A 21,316-nucleotide genomic window follows, 5' to 3' on the forward strand; every position below is an offset into this window, starting at 1 on the left:
TGCTTTGGGGGCAGCTTTGTGATGTGGCGGGGCGAGGGGAAGGGGCTTAGCTGCCTTGGCTCCTGTCAGGGCCAGGTGTGGAACGTGTTTGGGATCCCTGCCCCCCGGGGCACTCTGGGAGGGGAGCAAGGAAGGAGCTGCAGGCAGTAAAGTAGGAAAGACCCCGTCAGCCATACAACTGGTCAGTGCACAATACTTTAGGGGGGTGTGGGTGGACTGGGAGCTGGGTCTGGGTCTGGTGGTCCGCATCAGTGGTGAGTTTGGTGGTGTGGGAGCCCCCAGAGCAGTATGGTCTCTGTGGGAGGCTGGACAAGCCTCACCCATTCAATTCCTGCTGCAGCTGGAGGGCAGTTGGAGGGGGAGATGGTGCTTGGCCTGAGGCCACCTCTCTGCTGTCCCTGAATCCTCTTGGGGAGCCTGGGAACGGTGCTGGCCTGGCCGGACCCTGCTCCATGGCTGGACTTTGTTTACTCCAGCTTCCTGCCACGTTCCTGCCACAGCCCCTTCAGCCGCTGTCAGAAAGCCAGAGGAATTTGGCAGCCCCAGAAGGTCCAGCTGCTGTGCCGAAGGGCCGCCCTCTCCCCCATTCCTCCAGCTGCCCTGCAAGCTGCCAGCCCTCTCTGGGCACCAGGCGTGGGCTGCAGGGGGGCAGGTTCCCTGGCCAGGCACCACAGGCAGCTCAGACGTGAGGCAGCACTGTCGGGTGCTTTTTTGGTAACTCCTTGTATGTTTGGGTTTTGCTCTGTGGTGCTATGTGTTGGTATATGGGGGGCAGCAGGGCAGGGTGCCATGCAGGGGGATGGAGCCACAGGATTGCACAGCAAGGGGTCTTTGCTGTCAGCCAGACACCAGAGAGTGCTCAATGCCTGTTTTGGAGAGGGGAGGTTCACCCTGCCCTCTCCCAGCAAACACAGGGCTGGGTGATGAGTTCATGCCAAGGGCTGGATTCAAGACCCACCCAACCTATCCTGTGCTATCGTCTGTGAGATGTCATTAGTGGGAGTCACAGAGGCTCCTCGCTGAGCTGAGTCTCTGGCCTGCAGTTGAGAAGTCATCATTGAACAGAAGAGTGTTCTGAGGAGCAGCTTTCCACTGTGCAGCCTTGAGGGGTCTGGAGCTCATGGTGGAGGTTTCCCTGTTTGTGTTGCAGTGTCTGGAGGCACACGCTGATGCTGGGGTCGGTGCTTGAGCTGCAGCAGTGGTTGGGACTGCGTATGGTGTCAGAAGCCTTTGGAGCTGGCTCACCTGGGGGAGCGTTGGGTGCAGGAAAGCAAGGCCATACGCCCTCCTTGACCTGAGTACATGGTGGGCAACCCCCAGTCTGTGGAGAGCCCGAGGTGTGATGCTGGCAGGGCCTCGGCAGGAGCACAGCTGTGCTGCAGTGGTGCGGGAGCACTTCCCGGGAGCGATGAAATCAGCGGGTGTGGCCGGGATTCCTCGGCTCCCGCTGGAGCTGTCTGGCGGCTGATTTACGGTGGTGTTATTGCCAGGACCGTGGCGTTGTCCTAGCAACCGCAATGGAGCCCCCACCGCCCCTTCCCTGGGTGGGATGGGGCCGGCTGAGTCTCCCCTGCTCGCTGTGGGTCAGCCCCAGACCTGGAGGTAGCGGCCAGGAGCAGGCTCCTCGCTGCCCTCTGGCTTTGTGCTGGAGACGGGCTCCCCCTTCCCAGCTGCCGCCGGAAGGGCTGGTTGTTTACCGGGGCAGAGGGTGTGGGAAGGGGTGAGCGCGCCCTAAGTGCGTTAGCAGATGGGGAGCGAGCAGGCAGCCAAGTTGGCCGGAGGCTGCGATGCTCTGCCGTGTGCACCCGTTAGCTCGGCCACTCCAGCGCCTCCTGTGGCTCACCCGGCCACGAGTGGGGAGGAGAGGCCACGGCAAGGGGTGCCATGTGCCTGCCTCTTCCATGTTGCGTCCCAGGCATGGCTGACACCGCACGGCAGGGTCTGCCAGGCTGTGCTCCCTCAAGAGTGTGTCCTGGCCAGCAGCACACGGTGCCGCTCTGGGGTCTGCCTGCCTGCTGCTGGCACCTGGCCATGCTGATGGGGAGCGAGGCAGAGCGTGCTGTGCCCAGGTTGGGTCTGGGGAGTCAGCAGCAGGTCGGGAGGAGTGGACCCCTGAGCACCCCCTGCCCTATGAGGGTCGCAGCCTGCGGGCAGTGGGGTGCAGGGGCGCGGTGGGGCAGCGTGTCTGTGTGCAGCCCGCCCGATGTTGGCAGGACCCCCGCATCGGCGGGGCTAGGCGTCCTCCCAGGTGAGGCTTTTGGCTGCGCCGGGAGGAAGAAAGGGGCTTTTGTCCTCCAGGAGGCTGAGGCTGAGTGGGCAGCCCTGCGCGCGGGGTGCACGGGGACCGTGGGCTGTTTGGCGGTAACCGAGCCCGACCCCTTGGCATTTGCTGCCTTCACCGCTTCCCACGGCGGGAACAAGCAGCGCGTTCTGCAGGCGGCGGTGGGAGAAGAAAGGCTGCCTTGTCCATCCCAGCAGTGGGGCGCCGGCTAGGGCGGCTGCGCTCCCGCCCCGCATTCCTACGGCAGAGCCGGTTGGAGAGGGGCTGCATCCCCAGCGGGACGGGCTGGGAGGAACGGCGGGCGTCCCCTGCGTGGTGAGGAGCCAGGTGAGGGGTTCCGATGGAGGGCAGTGCTGGGGGACACGGTGCATCGGGCAGCGGTGGGATGCCAGGGTCATCCTCCGGCTCATGGGCAGGCAGGCCTGCCTGTGGAGTGGGGGGTGTTAGGTGGAGAATGTGGGCAGACAATCGCCCAGGGGACAGGGGTCCCCCATGGTTCTCACCTGGTCTCACCAGTACAGCTGTGCTGGGAAGGAGTTAACACCGGCGCAGGATCTCACCCTGGCCCCGCTCCCTTCCTGTGCAGCAGCCTGGCCCCTCCTGGCTTTTCCTCCTTTCCAGACATTGTGACGGGTCTGTGTGCAAGCAAGGGGTAGGGGCTCAGCTGGGCTGCAGGGTCTCCAGATGCTGGGAAGTGCAGCATCCCAGTGCATGGGGGACATGGGCACCCTGCCGTGGAGGGTCCCACTCGGCTCCAGGACCAGGTGGCAGGTAAGGGAAGGCAGCTGGTGGGCACTGGTGAACTGCTCTTGGGGTACTGCATCTCTGCTTCCTCCTGCCCCAGCTGAGCTGTCCCTATTCTGTGTGGGGTGGCTGCGGTCCCCAAGGAGACCTTGCTGTGGGGCAGCCAACTCTGGTGTCGTAGGAGACATGGGCTTCATCCCAGCCCTGGATCCCATGCCTGGTGTTTTCCAGCGTTTCATTTTTTCCACAGTGTGTAATAGCCGCTCACTCGCCCCCGCAGCTGAGCCCCGTGCTGGCCGAGCTGCGGGGGTCTCTCCGGGGGTTGGCGGGACAGCGGGCAATGTTCCCGGGGGCTGAGCCTGGATCTCCTCCTGGTGGCCTGTGATCGGGATCCCTAACGGGGATAGAGTACTCCCTGGTTGGGCTGCATGGGAAGGGTTAAGCTGCACTTGGCCAGTCCTGGGCGGAAGGGAGGGACATGGGGAACAGCAGACGGTAAATTTAGTAACCCTGGAGCATCCCGACATGGCGTGAGTGCCGGGTGACGGAAATCGTTCCTTCCCAAACTGCCTCCCACCCACGCAGAGAACAAGTGGCAGCATAGCTACTCCAGGGGCAGCCAACCCTGCCAGCCATGGGCCTGTGTGCCACCTCAGCAGGGACATGGCACAGACAGCTGAGCTTGTGTACCCTGAGCTGCTGCTGCTGCTGGGCTGCGTGGGAGCAGAGGTGTGTGCCTGGGTGCTCAGGACAGGTGCCGGTGACACGCTCAGGGGTACCTGGGTTATGCCATGCATGGCAGGCAGGTGTTGCTGGGGACAGCCAGATCCTGTGCTTGTGTGTCTTTGTCCACTGGTGGCCACTGGAGGTCTGGTTGTCCACCGCTCTTGAGGTTTAGGGTGTGTGTTTCCTACACTGCCTCCCCAAAACTGAGCACGTATGCCGTCTCCTTCTGGGACCATGTCTGTCCTGACACCTGGCATGCATGTGGGATGGGCATGCCCCATCCCCTGGGCAGATGGGAATGTGTGCCTCGGCAGGCAGGGATGCTCACTGACATCAGGCAGCTGCTGACACACTGGAAACGGGAGCTCAGGATGGGCATCCTGTTGGTGGCAAATGCTGGTTTGGAATGGGTAGGGTTTATGCTCAGTGTGTGATGTGCAGGAGGAATACATAAAGGCCATGCCCATTGTGGTCACTTGTGCTGCCATTCTCTGTTTCTTTTGGCAGCAACCCGTGCCCAGAAGCATCCAGTATCTCCAGGCAGGCATCATGGAGGCATCTGGCAGGACCCCCACCAGCCCAACCCACAGAGTCCAGAATGTCATCCAGGTGAGCACACAGGACCACAGGACCTTTGCCCTGTGGGAACAGGGGAATCTGGCTGGGAGCCCTTCTCCTCCACAGCCAGCCCTACCATGGGTGCTGTCCTCCAGCCTCTCCTCACCCCAATCCTATTATGGGATCGTCGGCAAAGCCCATTGAGCTAAGCAGCTGGTAGCTCAGATCCTCTTAGATGCAGCCCAAGCCCCAGAGATCTGCTCCCAGGGCAGCTCACCTCTGCTCCCTGGGGTGGATAGCACAGGCAGGAGAGAGCCCTCATCTCCTGTGTCTTGCTGCTGGATGGTCCTGCTGGTGTGTGGCTGTGCCTGGGCAATGACCCCACCTGTGCGTGTGGCTGTTCTGGAGCAGACCAGCCCGCTGGGCAGTGCAGGGGAGTGAGCTGCATCTGTGGGAGCTGTGAGCATCCCTCCCTCTCCTGCAGAACAGCCCTCTGGACCTGATTGACACAGGCAAGGGGCTAAAAGTGCAGACGGAAAAGCCGCATTTGGTGAGCCTGGGCAGCGGCCGACTCAGCACTGCCATCACGCTCCTGCCCCTGGAGGAAGGTGAGTGCTGGCTGCCAGGCAGTCCCTGCGGGCATGCTGGCAGCAGGGACATTGAGCTGCCCTCTCTGCTGGCAGGAAAGACCACCATCGGCACGGCCACGACAGACATTGTCCTGCAAGGCCCTGGGCTGGTGCCTCAGCACTGCTACATTGAGAACGTGCAGGGGACGCTCACCCTGCACCCCTGTGGCAACACCTGCGCCATCGATGGTGTGACTGTCCGGCGGCCCACGCGCCTCACCCAAGGTAGGAACGGGCTGGGGTTCGCCAGAGCCTTCACCCGGGGAGTTGTGCCATCAGGTATCAGAGTGTTGGCAGAACCATCCTGTAATTGCATATCCCAGCTGGGATGGTCCTGCCTCTGTACCCTGGGCTGGCATGTTTGAGAACAGTTTGAGAACCGGCTTTGCCAAGTGCAGCAAGTGAGGTGGGGAGGGAGAGAGCCGGGCGGGCTTTGGAGAACAAGGGGAGATGCTAAGTCGGCTTTTGGAAGGGAGATGACAGAGGAAAACCACCTCAGGTATCCTCCCGAGGGATGGCTGCCGGGACACGCCAGTCTGCCTGCGCGGCTGGAGGGCTTGGACCCTGCGGGTCCCCCATGGCCGCTCCTGGGGAGGGAGCAGGGGCAGAGCCAAGGGCCAAGGGCCCCTTCCCACGCCATCCCTGAACGTCCCGTATCCCGCTTCCTGGGAATGACTCTCCGCCGGGCCGGGCGGGGCGGGCGAGGCCCGGCCCCCCGGCCCTCCCCGAGGGCGGTGCGGAGCTGCCCGGGCGGCGGCGGTGGCGGTGGTGGTACGGTGAGTGCGGCGCTGCGGGGCCACGCGTGTCTGCGCCTGGCGGGGGGACTCGCTCCCGTCCCTCCGCGGGTGACAAAGCCCCGGTGCTCCCCGCGGGCGGTGGCGTTGCGGCCCCCCCGCGCCATTCTCCGTCCCTCCCCGGGGAGGGGGGAGCCGCCCGCGTGGGCGCTGCCGCGGGCGTCCCCGCGGGGGACAATGGGAGCCACGTGGCCGCCGGAGAAGGGGCGCGACGGCTCCGGCGCGACGGTCCTGCCGGGTCCCGCCGGTCCCATGGTGGGTAACGAGGGCCAGGTGGGCTGTGGGGTGCGGGCAGGGGTCAGCCGAGTACCCCGTTCTACTGCCCGCGGGGGCCGGTGGGGGCAGGCAGGGGTACGGCGGGGAAGGGAGGGCACCTGTGCCCTGCCACAGTGGGACGAGCCGTGGGGCTGCCAGGCCGGCGCTCGGGGTGCGGGTTGGGGTACCCTGCTTTGCCGACGCGACGCGTGGCTCCACTGGTGCCGGCACGCGGGGAAGGGGCAGGGCATTGATGCCTCTCGACAGAGGAGCCGTTCCCGGGCCGGGCGCCGGCATTGCCACCTGGCAGGCGGGATGCCCTCGCTGAGCCGGGGTGAACAGGACTCGTCTCGCGCTGGCACTTGGACAGGGGAGCCAGGCCCCCGCGGCGGCGATGGCGGTTAATCTGTACGGCCTCTCGCTCGCCTCGCTGCGAGCCTGGGCTGACGGGTGCTCCAAAAAACACATCCCCTCCGGCAAGGGATTTTCGGCTCCGGCTGTTGGTGAGGAGTGAGCCTCTCCCCGGGGCCCTGGCAGGCTCTTCAAAGCGGGGTGTGTCGGCAGCACCGAGCCTCTCTGCCGCCTGCTGCTCCCCGCTGCCAGCACAAGGCTTCCTGGCACCACGGGCAGTGGGCGAACGGGCAGTGGGCAGCCCACGGTGCTGCACCCTGAGCTGCCTTCCTCTGGAGGGCCACTCGGCAGCCTTGCCCCGAAAGGGCTGCCACTTTGGGCCAAGAAGAAGTGTTTTGCGGGCAGGGACAGGAGCTGTCTTGTCTGCAGCTGGCAGACGCGCAGGCCCTGGAGTGCCGCCAACTCCCCCGCAGCCCCCGGCGGGGACCCCAGCTGTGCCTGTGCCTGCGTCGCGCTGCCGGCAGCTGCTGGGGAGTGACCTGGATTTCAGCCTTCCCCTAAGCCTCTGCTGACAGCAGGAGCCCGCTCCCCTCCCGGGGATGCATCTTAGGGCCAGCAGCGCCCTGCTGCCTCCCCATGCTGGCTCCTATCTCCTCTCTCTCCAGCATCGTTCTGATACTGCCAGCCAGCAGCTGACCCCTCTCCTCTCTCCCAAGGGTGCACCATCTGCCTGGGCCAGGCCACCTTCCTCCGCTTCAACCACCCTGCTGAGGCCAAGTGGATGAAGAGCATGATACCTGCGGGAGGCAGGAGCCCAGCGGCTTTCTATGGGCTGCCAGCAAGTAGGTGACCCCCTTTGTCCCAGGCAGGGTGAGGCAGATGCTGAGGTGCTCCCTGACCTGCACCATAAGCCTTCCTGGCATGTGATGCTCTCCCAGCCCTGTCCTGCTGGACTCCCAGCCCTCCTACTTGGGAGTGGGGCTCATACCTGGCTGCAGATGTGCCGTCCATCATCTCAGCGTGCTACGGCAGCTGCGGTGATGTTTGTTAATGATTAATATAATTTCAAAGAGCGCGGCTGTGGGGGCAGTGAGGCAAAGCTCTTGCTTCTGCCAAGCCTGGCCATGGCAGAGCCATCACCCATCGGAGCCCCCCCGGCTGCCTGTGTTTACATGCCAGGGCGGGTGTGCTGGGGCTGTGAAGGCCGTTTCCCTGACTGCTGTCCTTCATTTCACGAGCTGCTTATCTTGCTGTGTCTGCCTGTCCGCGGGGTGATGGGTTGAGTGCCAGAGCTGTGCCTGGTTCCTGGGGATGTCCAAACTCCAGGCAGTGATCCCTGGGCTGGTAGCCCTTCTGCCTGCCCTGACCAGCACACCCTGGCACAGGGAGAGGAGCTTGGCAGCCTCTCCATGCCACGTGTGTGTCAGGAAGGCAGCACGGCCACAGCTGGAGGATGGGAGGAGGGACGCGGGGAAGTGCTGAGGCCGAGGAGCATCATACAAGTGCAAAGCATCCTGTGACTGCACAGAATCTGGCGCGGGCCCTGCGTGGTCCCTCTGCCATGCGGGACTGGGCGGGATCACACAGATAGGGCTGTGGCACAGCTCTCCAGGCGTGGAGGCACTGCCAACTGCTGCGGGGGAGCTGCTGGGTGCCAGGGGGTGACGCAGCCTGGGTGGCACGCTGTCCTGGCTGGGCTCCGCGTCTGCTGTGATTCGCTCGTCCCTTGAGTGACAGGCACATCGGTGCTGCCCAGGGAGGACAGGGCAGCCCAGGCGGGGGCACCCTGGCCAGGGGCGCAGGGAGGCTGCAGGTGACGTGGCAGTGGGTCCGGACACGCTGCAGGTCAGCAACTTTTGGCTGTTGCATCTCTGACCCCTTGCTGGGGAGCTGGAATGTGCCAGGGGCAAGTGGTGGGTCCCAGTGGCTGGCGCAGGCAGCTGCTCTCCGGGAACTGGGGCCGGGAGCTGCGACACAAGGATGTCAGAGTGGGCGGCTGGGCTGTGCTCTCAGGTTTCTGTCTCCTGGGTGATGGGGCCAGCGGGCTTCCAGCCTCCTCCCTAGCCCTGGCTCCCCAGTCGAAGTGAGAGAGGGTGGCAGTGAGGGTGCAGGCAGCTTGAGGTGCAGAGAAGAGGGGCTGTGACCCAGCTCTGGCTCTGTAAGGCTGCATGGAGGAACAATGCCAGGTTGCCTTGGGGAACCCCAGCCCAGGCAGGGACCATGGGGGGTCACACCACACTGACTGCCTGCTCTTATGTCTCCCTGCAGAGCCCGAGGCCCTAGTGAACGGTGGCCACCAGCCATCAGAGCGTGGGTGTCCCAGCCATAGCTCCCTCGTCAGCTCAATTGAGAAGGACCTGCAGGACATCATGGACTCACTGGTGCTGGAGGAGCCGGCATCCCCTGGCATCCAGAAGCCGCCAGCCTGTGGCCGGTCCCCTCTCTCCCCTGTGGTGAATGGGGGTGGACGCTGCCTCCTGTCCCCCCTACCCAGCCCCGGGGCTGCCTCGGGAGGCTCCAGCTACGAGAACTTCTCTCCACTCTCCTCCCCGGCCAGCAGCAGCAGTTACACCAGCCCCTCGCTGAGCAGCCAGGAGCAGGGGCCACCTGTGCCCCCCCTTGTCCCACTCCGCTCCTCCAGCTACAACCACACTGTGCAGCCACCCACCTTGCCCAGTGGGAGTCCTAGTGAGCCTTGGCCGGTTGAAAGGCTCGGCGACCATAGGGCAGGCAGCCCCCGGCTGACACCCAGGGTGGCACCGCGGCCACGGGCGGCCCTACAGGAGCGGCCCCCGAGCCCCTTCCGTGAGCCGCGGGACTCCCTGGTGCCCAGCCGACAGGCTGCCAGCAGGGCGGTCCCAGAGGCCCGACTGCAGCCCCCGGAGAGCCCACGGGTGGCCCGGAGGAACATGGAGAGCATGCGGGAGTTGCCCCCCCTGAGCCCCTCCTTGTCACGCCGGGCTGCCAGTCCCCGGGCAGCTCCTGACACCCCCTCCCCACAGCCCCGGCTGGGCAGGGAGGTGCCTGGCAGTCCCCGTGCAAGGCGCAAGGGCTTGGAAGAGTCGAGAGGTGCTGGGAGCCCCTCGCCCCCACTGCTGGCAGAGACCTCCACACGCCGCCCCAGCTTTGGCACTTGCCTGAGCCCAACATATGGGCTGAGCTCACCGGCCATGCCCTCGCCCCATCAGAGCCCCCGTGCCCCCAGGAAGCCTTTGGGGGACCCACGTCTGCCAGCGGGGCCACGAGAGCGCAAGAACAGCATCACTGAGATCAGCGACAATGAGGATGAGCTGCTGGAGTACCACCGGCGGCAGCGGCAGGAGCGGGTTCGGGAGCAGGAGATGGAGCGCCTGGTGAGCCTTGGGGTTGGTTGGGGGGGACACATTTGAGCATGGGACACCCTCTTTGCAAACACCTTCTGTTATTTGCTACTTTAAAACCCGGCCCTTGCCTCTCAGGGATTTGCTGCAGCTGCCAGGCTGCTGGCTTATCTGGGGGGATTATGGCCACGAATGGCCATGGGTGCTCAGCAGCTCTCTGGGAGTACAAAGCCCCCAACTTGCAGCAGCCCAGGGAAGTTGGTGGGGTCGGCATGGCTCTGGGGCTGCCATCAGAAGCCAGTGGCGCCCCTGGCTGTGCAAAACTATCCACGTCTCATCCATCCCTGCCAGGGCCATTCTGCTGGCGGCAGTGCCATGGCTCTTGTGGGCATTGCATCTATATTTAGGGCCGATGGAGTTTTTATGGAGCTGGCAGCTGCCTGGGTGGGGTTTGCCTGTGTCTCTGTTTGTCCTGGAGGCCGAGCCGCCAGGGCCCTGTTTGCTCAGCCCTGACTCACGCCCAGCGTGGGTAGCCTGAGTCACCGCCTGGAAATAGCGGAGGCGTTCAGCGGCCAGTGCTGCTGCCTGTAATTAGTCTGTCTCCAGCTCCTGGCACATCGCGTGCCTGGCTCTTGCGGGGGGTTTGGTGCAGCTGCATCGTGCTTTGTGACGTCCCCAGCCCATCCCAGCGTGCAGCAGGGCAAGCAGTGAGCCCATATCCTGGTGTCCACTATCAGCACAGGGTCCCATGGGCTCTGGCCATGACACGTGCTGGGACGGGTGCCATGCTAACGGTTCTTCCCCACAGGAGCGGCAGCGCCTGGAGACCATCCTGAACCTCTGTGCTGAGTACACCAAGACGGACAGCACTGAGCCGGGTGACGTGCCCCGGCTCCTGGCTGGTGATGCGGATCCTGGCCGGCGGGTGCCCAGGGGTGCTGTGGCTCTGGGCCGTGCGGCTGAGGAGCTACGGCAGAGGGAGAGCCTGGAGAAATCAGATGAGGAGAACTTGAAGGAGGAGTGCAGTAGCACCGAGAGCACCCACCACGAGGTAAGGGGACAGCTGTGCCACGCTGTGCTGTTCCATGCTGCACCGTGCCATGCCAACCAGCCCTCTCCACAGCACGAGGAGTTGACAGGCCCCCGGGCCAAAGAGGCACAGCGGCTGGAGGAGGAGCGTGCCAGCGTCCTCGGCCACCTGGACCAGCTGAAGGGCCGTGTCAAGGAGCTGGAGCAGCAGCTGCAGGAGACATCACGAGAGGTGAGGAGTCAGTGGACGCTGCCAGGTCCCCTGCTGCTTGCTGCCCTCACCAGTCAGTGCTGAATTCCATGGGCATGAGCCAGATCCAGCTGGGGCAGCCATCCTGATGTGGCTGTGCCTGTCCAGGCAGAGATGGAGCGGGCGCTGCTGCAGGGTGAGCGGGAGTCAGAGGCGGCGCGGCTGCGGCAGGAGCAGGAAGCAGTGCAGCAGCTACAGGAGAAGCTCTCCAGCCTGGATGCCAGCATCCGCAAGGAGCGGGACAAGGTGAGCCTCACTGCAGGTTTGCACTGTCACCATCTGTGCCTTACCCTCCCTGGCACTTGCAGCCAGTGCCATGATGCCCCGTGCTGCAGTGTTCCCCTGCAGACACGTTCTCCAGACCCTGGGCTCCACAGAGGCTTTGGGGAGCAGCCCCTCTGGTTTGTGTTGTGGGGAGATCTGTCTCTCTGTCCGTCTGCCTGGGACAACAGCCTGTCCAACAGCCCTGCCAGAGGAGAACTGAGCTGATGCTAGGGGAGCATTTCAACTGCTGCCTGTCGCGCTGGCAGGGTCTGGCAGGGAGACTGTTGTGTGGGGCTTTCCAGGTGGCTGCTGCCTGTGGTGGGCAGTGCTGAAGTGGGGGTCTTGGCGTTGCCCATTCCCTGCCCTTGCTGGGGAACTGCATCTTGTGGCAAGTCACCTCACTCTGCTGCATTTGCACAAGTGAAGGCAGCTGCTGCTGTAGCATTCAGCTCGCTGGAGGTGGCTGGGAAATCACTGCAGGTGTTTTAACTCATCTCAGTGGCTGAGGAAGACATCCTGGCCCCCTTTCCCTGGAGTCATCTGTGGTGCAGTTATAGCCTGAAGGCACGCATGCTGCTGCGTGTACCACATGCTTGTCCCAGCTGCTGGTTGCTGGCCATCCCACTGCCTTGCAGGCAGTGTGGTATGACCTTGGGTAAGCTGCTCTGGAGCAGGAGAGCTGCTGGAATCCAGCTCCCCGCTGCCTGAGGCCAGTGGTCCTGTGCAGTCTGTGCCTGGGTCCCACTGGCAGCTCTGTGCCACTGTGATGTGGCACCAGTGTCCCTGGGGCCCTGGCTGGCCCCATGGCTGTAGGTACTGGGGCTGTCAGGGTGTCTGTGGCCAGGCAGAGCAGCCATCAGCACCTGCCAGCAGTGTTTGGGGGTTTTATTCTGGTTTTGGTCTTCCAGTGCTTTGTAGGCATCATCTGTAGCCAGGGACAGCCTTGTGCAGAGCCAGGAGAAGAGCACAGGGAAATCCCCATCTCAACCTCTCTGCTGACCTGAGTGCCCGCTTTCCTAACCCGCCTCCACTACTCGCACTAACAGTGCCTGCTCCGAACTCTACCGTCATCTCTGGCATCTCTGTATGCCCAGGAGCCCCTAGGCACCCCTTTTGATGCATCCCCCATCTCCATGTGGAGCATTGTTCCTTGCAGCAAGCGTTTCCCGATGCCAAGCCCCATGGTGCTGCGGGAGGTGGTGCCCCTACACCAGCCCTGTGTTGCTGGCCCCATTTTACTGCTTCTGTGGCAGTGGGAGGGAGGGCTGGGGTCAATTCCCCCTCATTCCAGGCCCAGGAGCAAGTGTTTGCTCTACTACTGACTTGACATAGCCTGACCATCACTGGCAGCATGGCTGGACCTCATCCTCCTGTTTTCACTGCTGCCCCGTTGGCAACCCTCTCCTGCTGATGGATGAGGGTGGTCCATGCGCTCAGGCTGCATTCAGGACCTTCAGTGCTTTAACTGGCAGCATTCCAATGGTGAGCAGCACTTAACAAAGCCAGTTAGTGGTTGTTCAGAGGGTGCATGTAGTGCAGCTGTGTGCAGGATCAGGATGACTTTATCCATGCTATCAGCATTGATCTTTTTGCTGCCTGTAAGTTTGTTTTTGGAAACACAGGGCTGAGGTTGAGGGCTGGCTGTAAGTCCTCTAACACCCCGTGGACCCAGCTCCTACGTCTGTTGCTCTCTCTTGCTATGCTCCCTCCCCCCCGCCCCACTGTAGCTGCCCTGATGCTCCTCCTCACAACCCCCCTCTCTCTCCTGCTCTAACTCACAGCTTCTGCATGGCGCCCATTTGAGAAGTGTATTTTCTCTCTTCTTTCTCTTTTTTTTCCTTTTTCTTTTCCTTTCTTTTTTTTTTTTTTTGTTTTGTCTTGTTTTCCCCTGATTCAGGAAAGGGCAAAGATTGATGCTGAAAGGAAGGAGCTAGAGCAACTCCGGGTGCTTTACCATGAGTCGAAGAGCCACCTTGATAAGTGCCCCGAGTCAATGCGGGAACAGTTGCGGGAGCAGATGCGAAGGGTCAGTGTCTCCCCCCACCCCTCCCGGACCATGGCCCACCTCCCTCCGCTCCAGCTTAGGCCAGCTCTTCCCTGCCAGCCGGGGCTGCACTGGGAGCATCACACCCGGGCTGGAGGCAGCTGGCACCGGGCACCACCGTCCTGGTAAGCTTGCTGCTCGCCCGGGCCCAGGGCTGGCTCAGCAGAGCTCCTCAGGACCAGGCAGGGCACGAGCACAGACCCTGCCCTGCAAAGGAGGGCAGGCTGGGGAGCCTTGGGGACCACCGCATCCTCATCTGGCTGCCTCCCGCTATTTCCTGAGAGTGTTTATTTACACGGCACCATCGGTTTATGTTACTGCTAGTCCACAGCATTTTTTCCCATTATCTGGTATTTTCCAGAAGCAGTTGACTTTCCCCAGCCCATGGCTGGTGCCTGCCCAGATAAACCCCCATTGCCACAGCCTGTTCTGGGCAGGCATCCCCATGCTTGTTGTGGGTCGGGTGTGGCGGGCAGGGGTGGCGATGGAGTGGTCCTGGTGTATGGGAGCCCTCAGTAGCCACCACGCCAGCGCTGTGCCATGAGAGCACCAGCTGCCTGGCTCCTGGAGCAGGGTGAAACATGTCCCCAAAGGGTGCACGGTGCAGTGGCTGCCAGGGTGGCACAGGCAGGCCCTGAGCTGAGTGCTGCCATGTGCTGTTGATGCGTGAAGGCTGGGAGGACACACAGGAGTTTGTCCAGCACAGTGCTTGTCTGTGGGGGCTCTGTTGCCCGCTGGCTCGGTGATGCAGGGCTGCATGTTGGTGGTTACGCTGGCACGTGGTGTTTTGCTGTCTGTCAGGGCATGGCTCCAATCCAGATGGAGTTCAGCAGGGGCAGTTGGTCTCCAAGGGCTGGGTGAAGCCCCTGCCTCTGGTGAGCTCCTCATCTCATGGGGGTAATTGCTCTGTCCTGGCCAGTTCTGGGTTTCTCCGTTGCCGTCTCCTGTGGCAGACGCTCCTGGCAATGTCTCCCATGTTTCTGGTGCCCTGCAGAAGGCAAAGCTGCCTGCCTGCCCACACCAGGCACAGCGGACAGGCTTGGCCATGAGCTCTTGTTCCTGGCCAGCACCAGCAGGATGTGGGGACTTGCAGGAGGTTTTGCTGTGGGATGCTTGCCTGCAGGATGAGGAGCTGCCCATCCAGAGGGACTGATCTACTGTGCCCTTGTGTGTCTAAAGGAGGCAGAGGCACTGGAGACAGAGGCCAAGCTGTTTGAGGACCTGGAGTTCCAGCAGCTGGAGCGTGAGAGCCGCCTCGAAGAGGAGCGTGAGGCACGAGGCAAGCAGCTCCTGCAGAGCCGGGCCGAGTGCAACCGCAGCATCGCCCGCAGGAAGGTAGGGGCAGAGGGGGCAGTGGGTCTGTCACATCCAGGCTGTGTCCCATGGCTCGCTGGCAACCAGCTCATCCCTGCTGCCTGCTCCCCAGGAGCGGGTGGCTGCCCTGGATGCCCAAGCTGCCCAGATTCGGCTGCAGAGTGCCCAGGAGGCCGAGCGCCTGACCAGGGAGCGGAGTGGTGTCCTGCAGCTCCTGCAGAAGGTAATGCCAGGATCAGGGGCCTGACAGGGGCTCCCTGACCCTGGGGGTTGCTCAAGGCAGGGGACAAGATTGCACCAGCTCTTGTCAGAGTGCTGGCAGGAAGGGTGAGCTTGGGAGGGGACCAGCCATGGGGTGCTCATAACCATCAGCAGCTGTCTCTGCTCTCACTGTCACCTTATGTGCAGGAGAATGAGAAGCTCATGTCTCTGGAGAGGCGATACCAGCTCGTCACAGGTGGCAGGAGCTTCCCCAAAATGTCCTCGGCTCTCAGAGAAGTAAGTGGGTAGAGGGGGCTACGGTGCCTAGGGCTGCTCTCCTGAGCCACTGTTGCCAGTGGGGATGAGCCTTGTGCACCACAAGTTCTGCTCTGCAATGGCTCCTATGCTCCCAAGCACCCTCTGGCCAGAGCCAGGTGCTCCCAGCCACTCAGAGTCTTTCCATGGGCTGCAGAGGTTGGGAGGGAAGGAGGGAAATGCAACAGAGCAACATCTGGGACAGCACTGCTTCAGGTCCCACCCTTGCTGGAGAGCAAATGCAGGGGTGTTTTGGTGCTAGTACAGGGGACTTTTAGGTGGGAATGAGTCACTCTGTTGTCCTGCTTGTGGCTCTGAACGGGGAGCCAGAACCATGATGCCCTTGGGAGCTGTGGTGCTGCCAGACCTGCTGCTGGGAAGAGGGGCGGGATGGCAGAGTCCCCTTGTGCCTGCCTGCAGTGGGACTCCTGCTGCTGCCACTTTGCTGCCTGTGCCCACCTTGCCTACGTGATCTTTACCCTCCAACAGGAGACCCTCTCAGAGCCTTATGAGCTATTGGAGGGAACTAAGTCCTTGAGCCCCCTGCCAGCAGCAGCTGCCTCCTTAGCTTCTCCTGCCACCCGCTCCTACCCCAAGGCACAAGAGGTAACTAACTAGCAGGACTAACTGCACGTGCTTGCTCGCTTGCCCCTCCTTGGCAGAGACCCCTTTCGTGGACTAACGTCACCCCCAGGCAGCAGGGCAGCCCTGCAGCAGCATGGCTGGAGCATTTCTCATTTAGCTCTCTGGCAGCTCTGCTCATTAACACTCAGTCCCTGATTCCAGGTGCTCTCCTGAGCCCAACGGGCATCCCAGCTCCTGCTGCTGCCCTCTGTTTTAACCCCGATGTGGTGCTGTGGGGCACAGGCATTCCTGTGCTTCCCCTTGCCCACCACTTACCCTCTGGCTGGGCACCTCCTGGCAGCATCCTGTAGGGTCCTGCTAGCCTGGCTTCCCTAAAATAAGAGCAAGCCACAAGCTTTAGCATGTTTGGTTCAGAAAGGATGTGGAAGTGGATTTTAAGCTGCCTCGGTGCAGCTTGAGGTGCCTCAGTACTGTGGGGAGGGCTTGTGGCCAGGGGCCCTGGGGGACCCTGAGGTCTCTCCTCAGCAGGCACTCAGCAGAGCTGTGCCGAAGGCAGGAGGGAGGCGGGTGCCAGCACACCCAGCCCAGCTTGGGCACCACACTCCCCACACAGTGCTGCGCACTGGGGCTGCCGTGAGCAGTAGGGCAGGGCAGGGCAGGGCAGGGCAGGGCTGGGCAGGCAGTCTTGGGTCATGTGTGCACAGGGAGGTTTGCTCCCACTTTGCAGTCAGTGCCATAATGCCAGCACATGGGTCTAATTCTCCTCCTTCTCCCTCACCGTGGATTTCTAGGAGTACATGAGGCTGTCTGACGTTTTCAGGTTCTGCAGCAATGCTCACGGCCCCAGCCTGGACACTAAAGCTTCTGCTGCTGCCCCTGCTGCTGCTCAGCGCTCTTTCTTGCTTGCTGTACCTCCAGCAGCCGACGAGGTACCCGCCCTAGAGCATGCTCGGGTTTGCTCCCTTGGGTTGCCCGCTGCATCCCGGGTCAGGGGACTTGTCTGGCTGCAGCTGAGGGGGGAGCAGAGGCTCGAGCTGCCTGGTCTCCTTGCCAGGGTGCACTTCTTACCTGCTCTGGATGTGTTGGCAGCAGGGCTGGGGAGCAGAGCAGGTGCCCAGCAGAGTGGGAGAGTGGCCCTTTGACTGTTCGATCCAGTCCTGGCCGCTGGTCCCAAGCAAGGAGGATGCAAAGCAGGCAGGGACCTGACCTGGTGCCCAGCACCAGGGTAGCAGCAGTACCAACTGCTCTTCCTCCTGGGACATGGCACCCTCCTTTGGGAGGCTGGAGCTGCCTGTTCATTCCCCTGTGCCTGCTTGCCCTTGCTCTTCTCCTGGTTTAATATGCTTCTCTTTGCCCAGTACGTGACCGTTGAGCAACTCTCAGGCATCTTGGGCAGCCTCCACACCCCTGCTGCTTCCCTGCTGGGCTGCACCCCTCCAGCCCCTTCATCCTCAGCCTGCGCTCCTCCTCCTCTTTCATCTCTCTCTTCTCCCTTCATCTCTGCAGAGGTTTGTGCCCTGTTTCCCTCTCTTGGGACCCTTGTCCTCTCCCTGGGAGGTGCTGGGGATGCATGGGAAGGAGAGAACTGCAGATGAAGCTGAGCAGCAGCTCAGGCTCTTGACAGCCTACACACCCCTCATTGTCCTGTCTGCTGCTTCACTGCCCATGGGGCAGGTCAGGGGGGTCTTTTTGCTTGATCAGCTCTCTTGAGCAGCAAAGGGCTCCTACAGCTGCTGGGACTTAGCCAGGGAGTGCATGGGATCCCTGGGGGTCTGCATGTCAAATTCTGGGGGAGTGGTGCAGGCACAGGCAGGGATGCTACCTCTTCTCTGTGCATCTGTCCCTCTTGCTGCATTTGTCCTTCATCCTTTCTCACATGGCCTCTCTCTCCAGATGGAGCAGCAGCTGCCAGGAGGCCCCGTGTGCCTCCCGGCTCTTGATTTAGAGAAATGGTACCAGGAGGTCATGGCTGGCTTTGAGACCTCCTCTTGCCCTGTCTCTCCTCCTTCTTCCCCTCCTCCACTTCCAGCTAAAGCTCACTCCTGTCACAAGGCTCTCCAGGTAATCCTGGCTCCCTGCTGCCAAGGCTCAGGCTTTGGGGCTGCTGGCCATGGCGGGAGTGGGGCAGTGTGGGGATGTTCCTGTGGACCCTGCACCCTGAGTGCTGCCAGGCCCCTGCCTGCTGCCGTGGGCAGGGGCAGAGCAGACCTGCTGCCTGGGGCAGGCAGCCCCTGCTTCTTATTGCCTGCAGCCCTGCCAGAATGGCACTGACGTGGGGCAGAATCTGGGGAAGGGATGCTCAGCCCTGCTTGTGGATGAGCCATCTGTCCAGGGGGGCTTTTGCAGTCCCCCATGTCCCTCTCACCTCCATGTCTCTGTGCCCAGGTCTATCGTGCAAAAACAGAGGGTGACGCTGGTGTCCCCACCCCTCGGATGAAGAGTGGGACCCCCTCGTCTTCGCAGCTCAACCTCTCTGTGCTGGGGCGCAGCCCCTCGCCCAAGGTACAGCTGCCAGGGGGACCCGGGCACCCTGGCCATGGGTCACACGCTCCCGGTGCCAGGCCCCGTCCCCATCCTTGCAGCTGATCCCCTGCTGTCCTGCCCAGGGCCCCCCAAGCCCAGCGGGCAGCCTGCCCCGCAACCTGGCGGCCACGCTGCAGGACATCGAGACCAAGCGCCAGTTGGCCCTGCAGCAGAAGGGTGAGCTCTGGCTCCGCGTCCCGGCTCTGAGGGGTGGTGGGACTTTGGGAGATGCTGCGCCCGCTGCGACTTGGGCAGTGGAGAAGGGAGCCCGGCCGAGGGTGGGAGCAACAGCACTCCGGAGGGATGCAGTGCCTCTCTCACAGTCTCTTGCTTTTTCCCCCCTCTCCTCCTCCTGACCCCTCCGCCCGACGGCGTGTCTCCAGCCAAGCTGCTCCCAGCAGAGCCCTTGCAGCCAGGTGATCTACCAGGTAGAGATGTGGGGCAACTTGGACTGCCTGGAGCAGCCCGGAGGCAGCAGCATGGCTGTTTGCTGGCACCTTCTGCCATGCATAAGAGGGGCATGATTAGCCCAGGACCCCAGATGCCTCTCAGCATCTGCTTAGGGACAACCCTGTGCATCCATAACCTGCTAATGCTTTGCCCAGCCTGCTCCTGCCAGCCTGGTGCATGTGCCCCCTTGGCTGTCCGGGCCCCCTCCTCCTGCCTGGACAGATTGCTGTGCTTGCCAGAGAGTTGTGACAGCAACTCCCACCTCTGCTGCTGCCATCCCTACCTGGCTCCAGCCTGTGGTGTCTTCTGCCTGTGCTACCTCCTCACTCACCACAGTGCGGTTCTGAGTGTGGCACACTTAACTCAACATCATGATCCTTCCTCCCATGGCACAGGTCAGCAGGTGATCGAGGAGCAGAAGCGGCGTCTTGCGGAGCTGAAGCAGAAAGCGGCTGCCGAGGCACAGTCCCAGTGGGAAGCCCTGCATGGACAGCCCCCCTTCCCTGCTGCCTTCCCCCGGCTCGTGCATCACTCCATCCTCCACCACCACCGTCCCCATGGCGCTGGGCCCCGGGCCGAGGAGCTGGACCACGCATATGACACCCTTAGCCTGGAGAGCTCAGACAGCATGGAGACCAGCATCTCCACCGGCAACAACTCTGCCTGCTCACCCGACAACATCTCCAGGTAACCCTGGGGCCAGCTCCTGCACCTGGGGGACAGCCTGCTCTGGTGGTGCACTGCTGGCTCGAGGTCCTTCCTGCTGCAGCGGTACCTGCATCTGTCTTATAGTGCTAGCGGGATGGAGACAGGGAAGATTGAGGAGATGGAGAAGATGCTGAAGGAGGCACATGCTGAGAAGTCACGGCTGATGGAGTCCCGGGTGAGTGGGACCACACCAGCGCTGCAGCTGGATGGGGAGCAGGTCCCCAGTCCTTGGGGCTGAGCTGCTGTGTGTGTGCCAGCAGGAGCGGGAGATGGAGCTGCGCCGGCAGGCGCTGGAGGACGAGCGCCGGCGCCGGGAGCAGCTGGAACGCCGGCTGCAGGATGAGACTGCACGGCGGCAGAAGCTGGTGGAGAAGGAGGTCAAGCTGCGGGAGAAGCACTTCTCACAGGTGCGAGGCAGGCTGCCACCCTCTAGCAGCCTGGCCAGGGAGGAATACCTGGCTCCCTACTGATGTCCCAGGGTCCCAGTGGGGGGACATGGCTCTCCTTGCCACTGGTGGGCTTTGCAGGGCTGTGTTGCTTTTCCAGGCTCGTCCCCTGACGCGGTACCTCCCCATCCGCAAGGAGGACTTCAACCTGCGGCTGCACATTGAGTCCTCGGGCCACAGCGTGGACACCTGCTACCACGTCATCCTGACTGAGAAGATGTGCAAGGGCTACCTGGTCAAGATGGGGGGCAAGATCAAGTCTTGGAAGAAGCGCTGGTTTGTCTTTGACCGCATGAAGCGCACCCTCTCCTACTACATGGGTGAGTCCCTGTGCCGCCCAACGCCCCGTCCCCGTGCCATCACCCACAATCCAAAACACTTCTCTCTCTCTCGGGCAGATAAACACGAGACGAAGTTGAAGGGTGTCATCTACTTCCAAGCCATTGAAGAGGTTTACTACGACCACCTCCGCAGTGCTGCAAAGGTGGGAGCCGGGCACTGCTCTGGTGTCTGCTGGGAGCCCCTGGGGGCATCCCCGTTCTCCCACATTGCCCTCTGACAAGCGTGCAAGAAGCAGCAGGGCAGCTCCTGCTGGATGCTCATGGAGTGGTCCATGGCCTTTGATGGAGCCAGCTCCTTGGGGTGCCAAGGGCAGGACCCCAGTGCTGGGCTTTGGGGGGGGGCACAGGTGGGAAAGCTGTTGCTTAAAGGGGCCAGAGCACTGATCCTGTCCTCCTCCCCTCCAGAGCCCCAACCCTGCACTCACCTTCTGTGTCAAGACCCATGACCGTCTCTACTACATGGTGGCACCCTCGGCCGAAGCCATGCGCATCTGGATGGACGTCATTGTCACCGGGGCAGAGGGTTACACCCAGTTCATGAACTGAGGGGTGGTGCTGTGCACCCCAGATCCACCACTTGGACAGACTCCTGAGGATCCCAAGCAGTGAGGAGCTTCTGCGGGAGCCACAGTCCCTGCTGCACCCTGTGCCAAGGGCTGTGCACACCATAGCAGTGGAGCTACACTGGGCCCATGCTGGGTGGCACTGAGCATGGCCTGCTCAGCCAAGGGAATAAGATTTTTTATGTTGACTTTTTAAAAACAAAATTTATTTGAAAAAGTGCTGAAATGTAAGAAGCTGCCAAAGAGCTGCCAGGGCCTGAGCTTTCTGCCTTGGGGAGGTGCTGGATTTGAGGCCGACACTTAACCACACTCAAGGCTGTTGCCACAGTGTTCCAGGGAGGGATGGTGAGGCCCCAGCTGGACAGGACCCCCCGCTGTGGTAGACCCAGACCCCTCTTTGTAAACCTTTTGTAACTCCGAATCGGTGTCCTGCCCGTGCCACGGCCGGACGGGGATTGTGGGGCTGCCCAGCCATAAAGCACTTCATGAACCAGGCTCAGCCCCTCTGTGCGGCCTCTGGTCTGGCCAGACCAGAGCCTCCCCTGGACGGGGGGGGCGGGGAAGAGGGAACCTGAGGTGAGCTGAGGGGCACGGGATCGGACGTGGGAGACGGTGGGGGCCGCAC

General features: G+C 62.5%; 1 protein-coding gene across 1 annotated transcript; it reads left to right on the forward strand.

Annotated features, from left to right (window-relative positions):
• The first annotated feature begins 2,965 nt into the window (after positions 1 to 2,965).
• On the forward strand, positions 2,966 to 21,186 carry PHLDB1 (pleckstrin homology like domain family B member 1). Its single transcript, XM_027737718.2, has 26 exons — positions 2,966 to 3,052; positions 4,259 to 4,360; positions 4,794 to 4,917; positions 4,993 to 5,163; positions 7,055 to 7,180; positions 8,607 to 9,691; positions 10,467 to 10,709; positions 10,782 to 10,919; positions 11,046 to 11,183; positions 13,099 to 13,227; positions 14,425 to 14,580; positions 14,672 to 14,782; positions 14,968 to 15,057; positions 15,565 to 15,681; positions 16,452 to 16,589; positions 17,019 to 17,168; positions 17,554 to 17,721; positions 18,046 to 18,162; positions 18,267 to 18,360; positions 18,567 to 18,611; positions 19,029 to 19,320; positions 19,426 to 19,516; positions 19,602 to 19,748; positions 19,888 to 20,107; positions 20,186 to 20,271; positions 20,534 to 21,186. Exons 1-26 carry the CDS (start codon positions 2,966 to 2,968, stop codon positions 20,672 to 20,674), a joined length of 4,506 nt encoding a protein of 1,501 aa, XP_027593519.1. The 3' UTR covers positions 20,675 to 21,186.
• Positions 21,187 to 21,316: the final 130 nt, after the last annotated feature.

The sequence above is a fragment of the Pipra filicauda genome, unplaced genomic scaffold, assembly GCF_003945595.2.
Source record: "Pipra filicauda isolate LSUMZ 115617 unplaced genomic scaffold, ASM394559v2 scaffold437_size563383_pilon, whole genome shotgun sequence".
Classification (NCBI taxonomy): Eukaryota; Metazoa; Chordata; class Aves; order Passeriformes; family Pipridae; genus Pipra; species Pipra filicauda.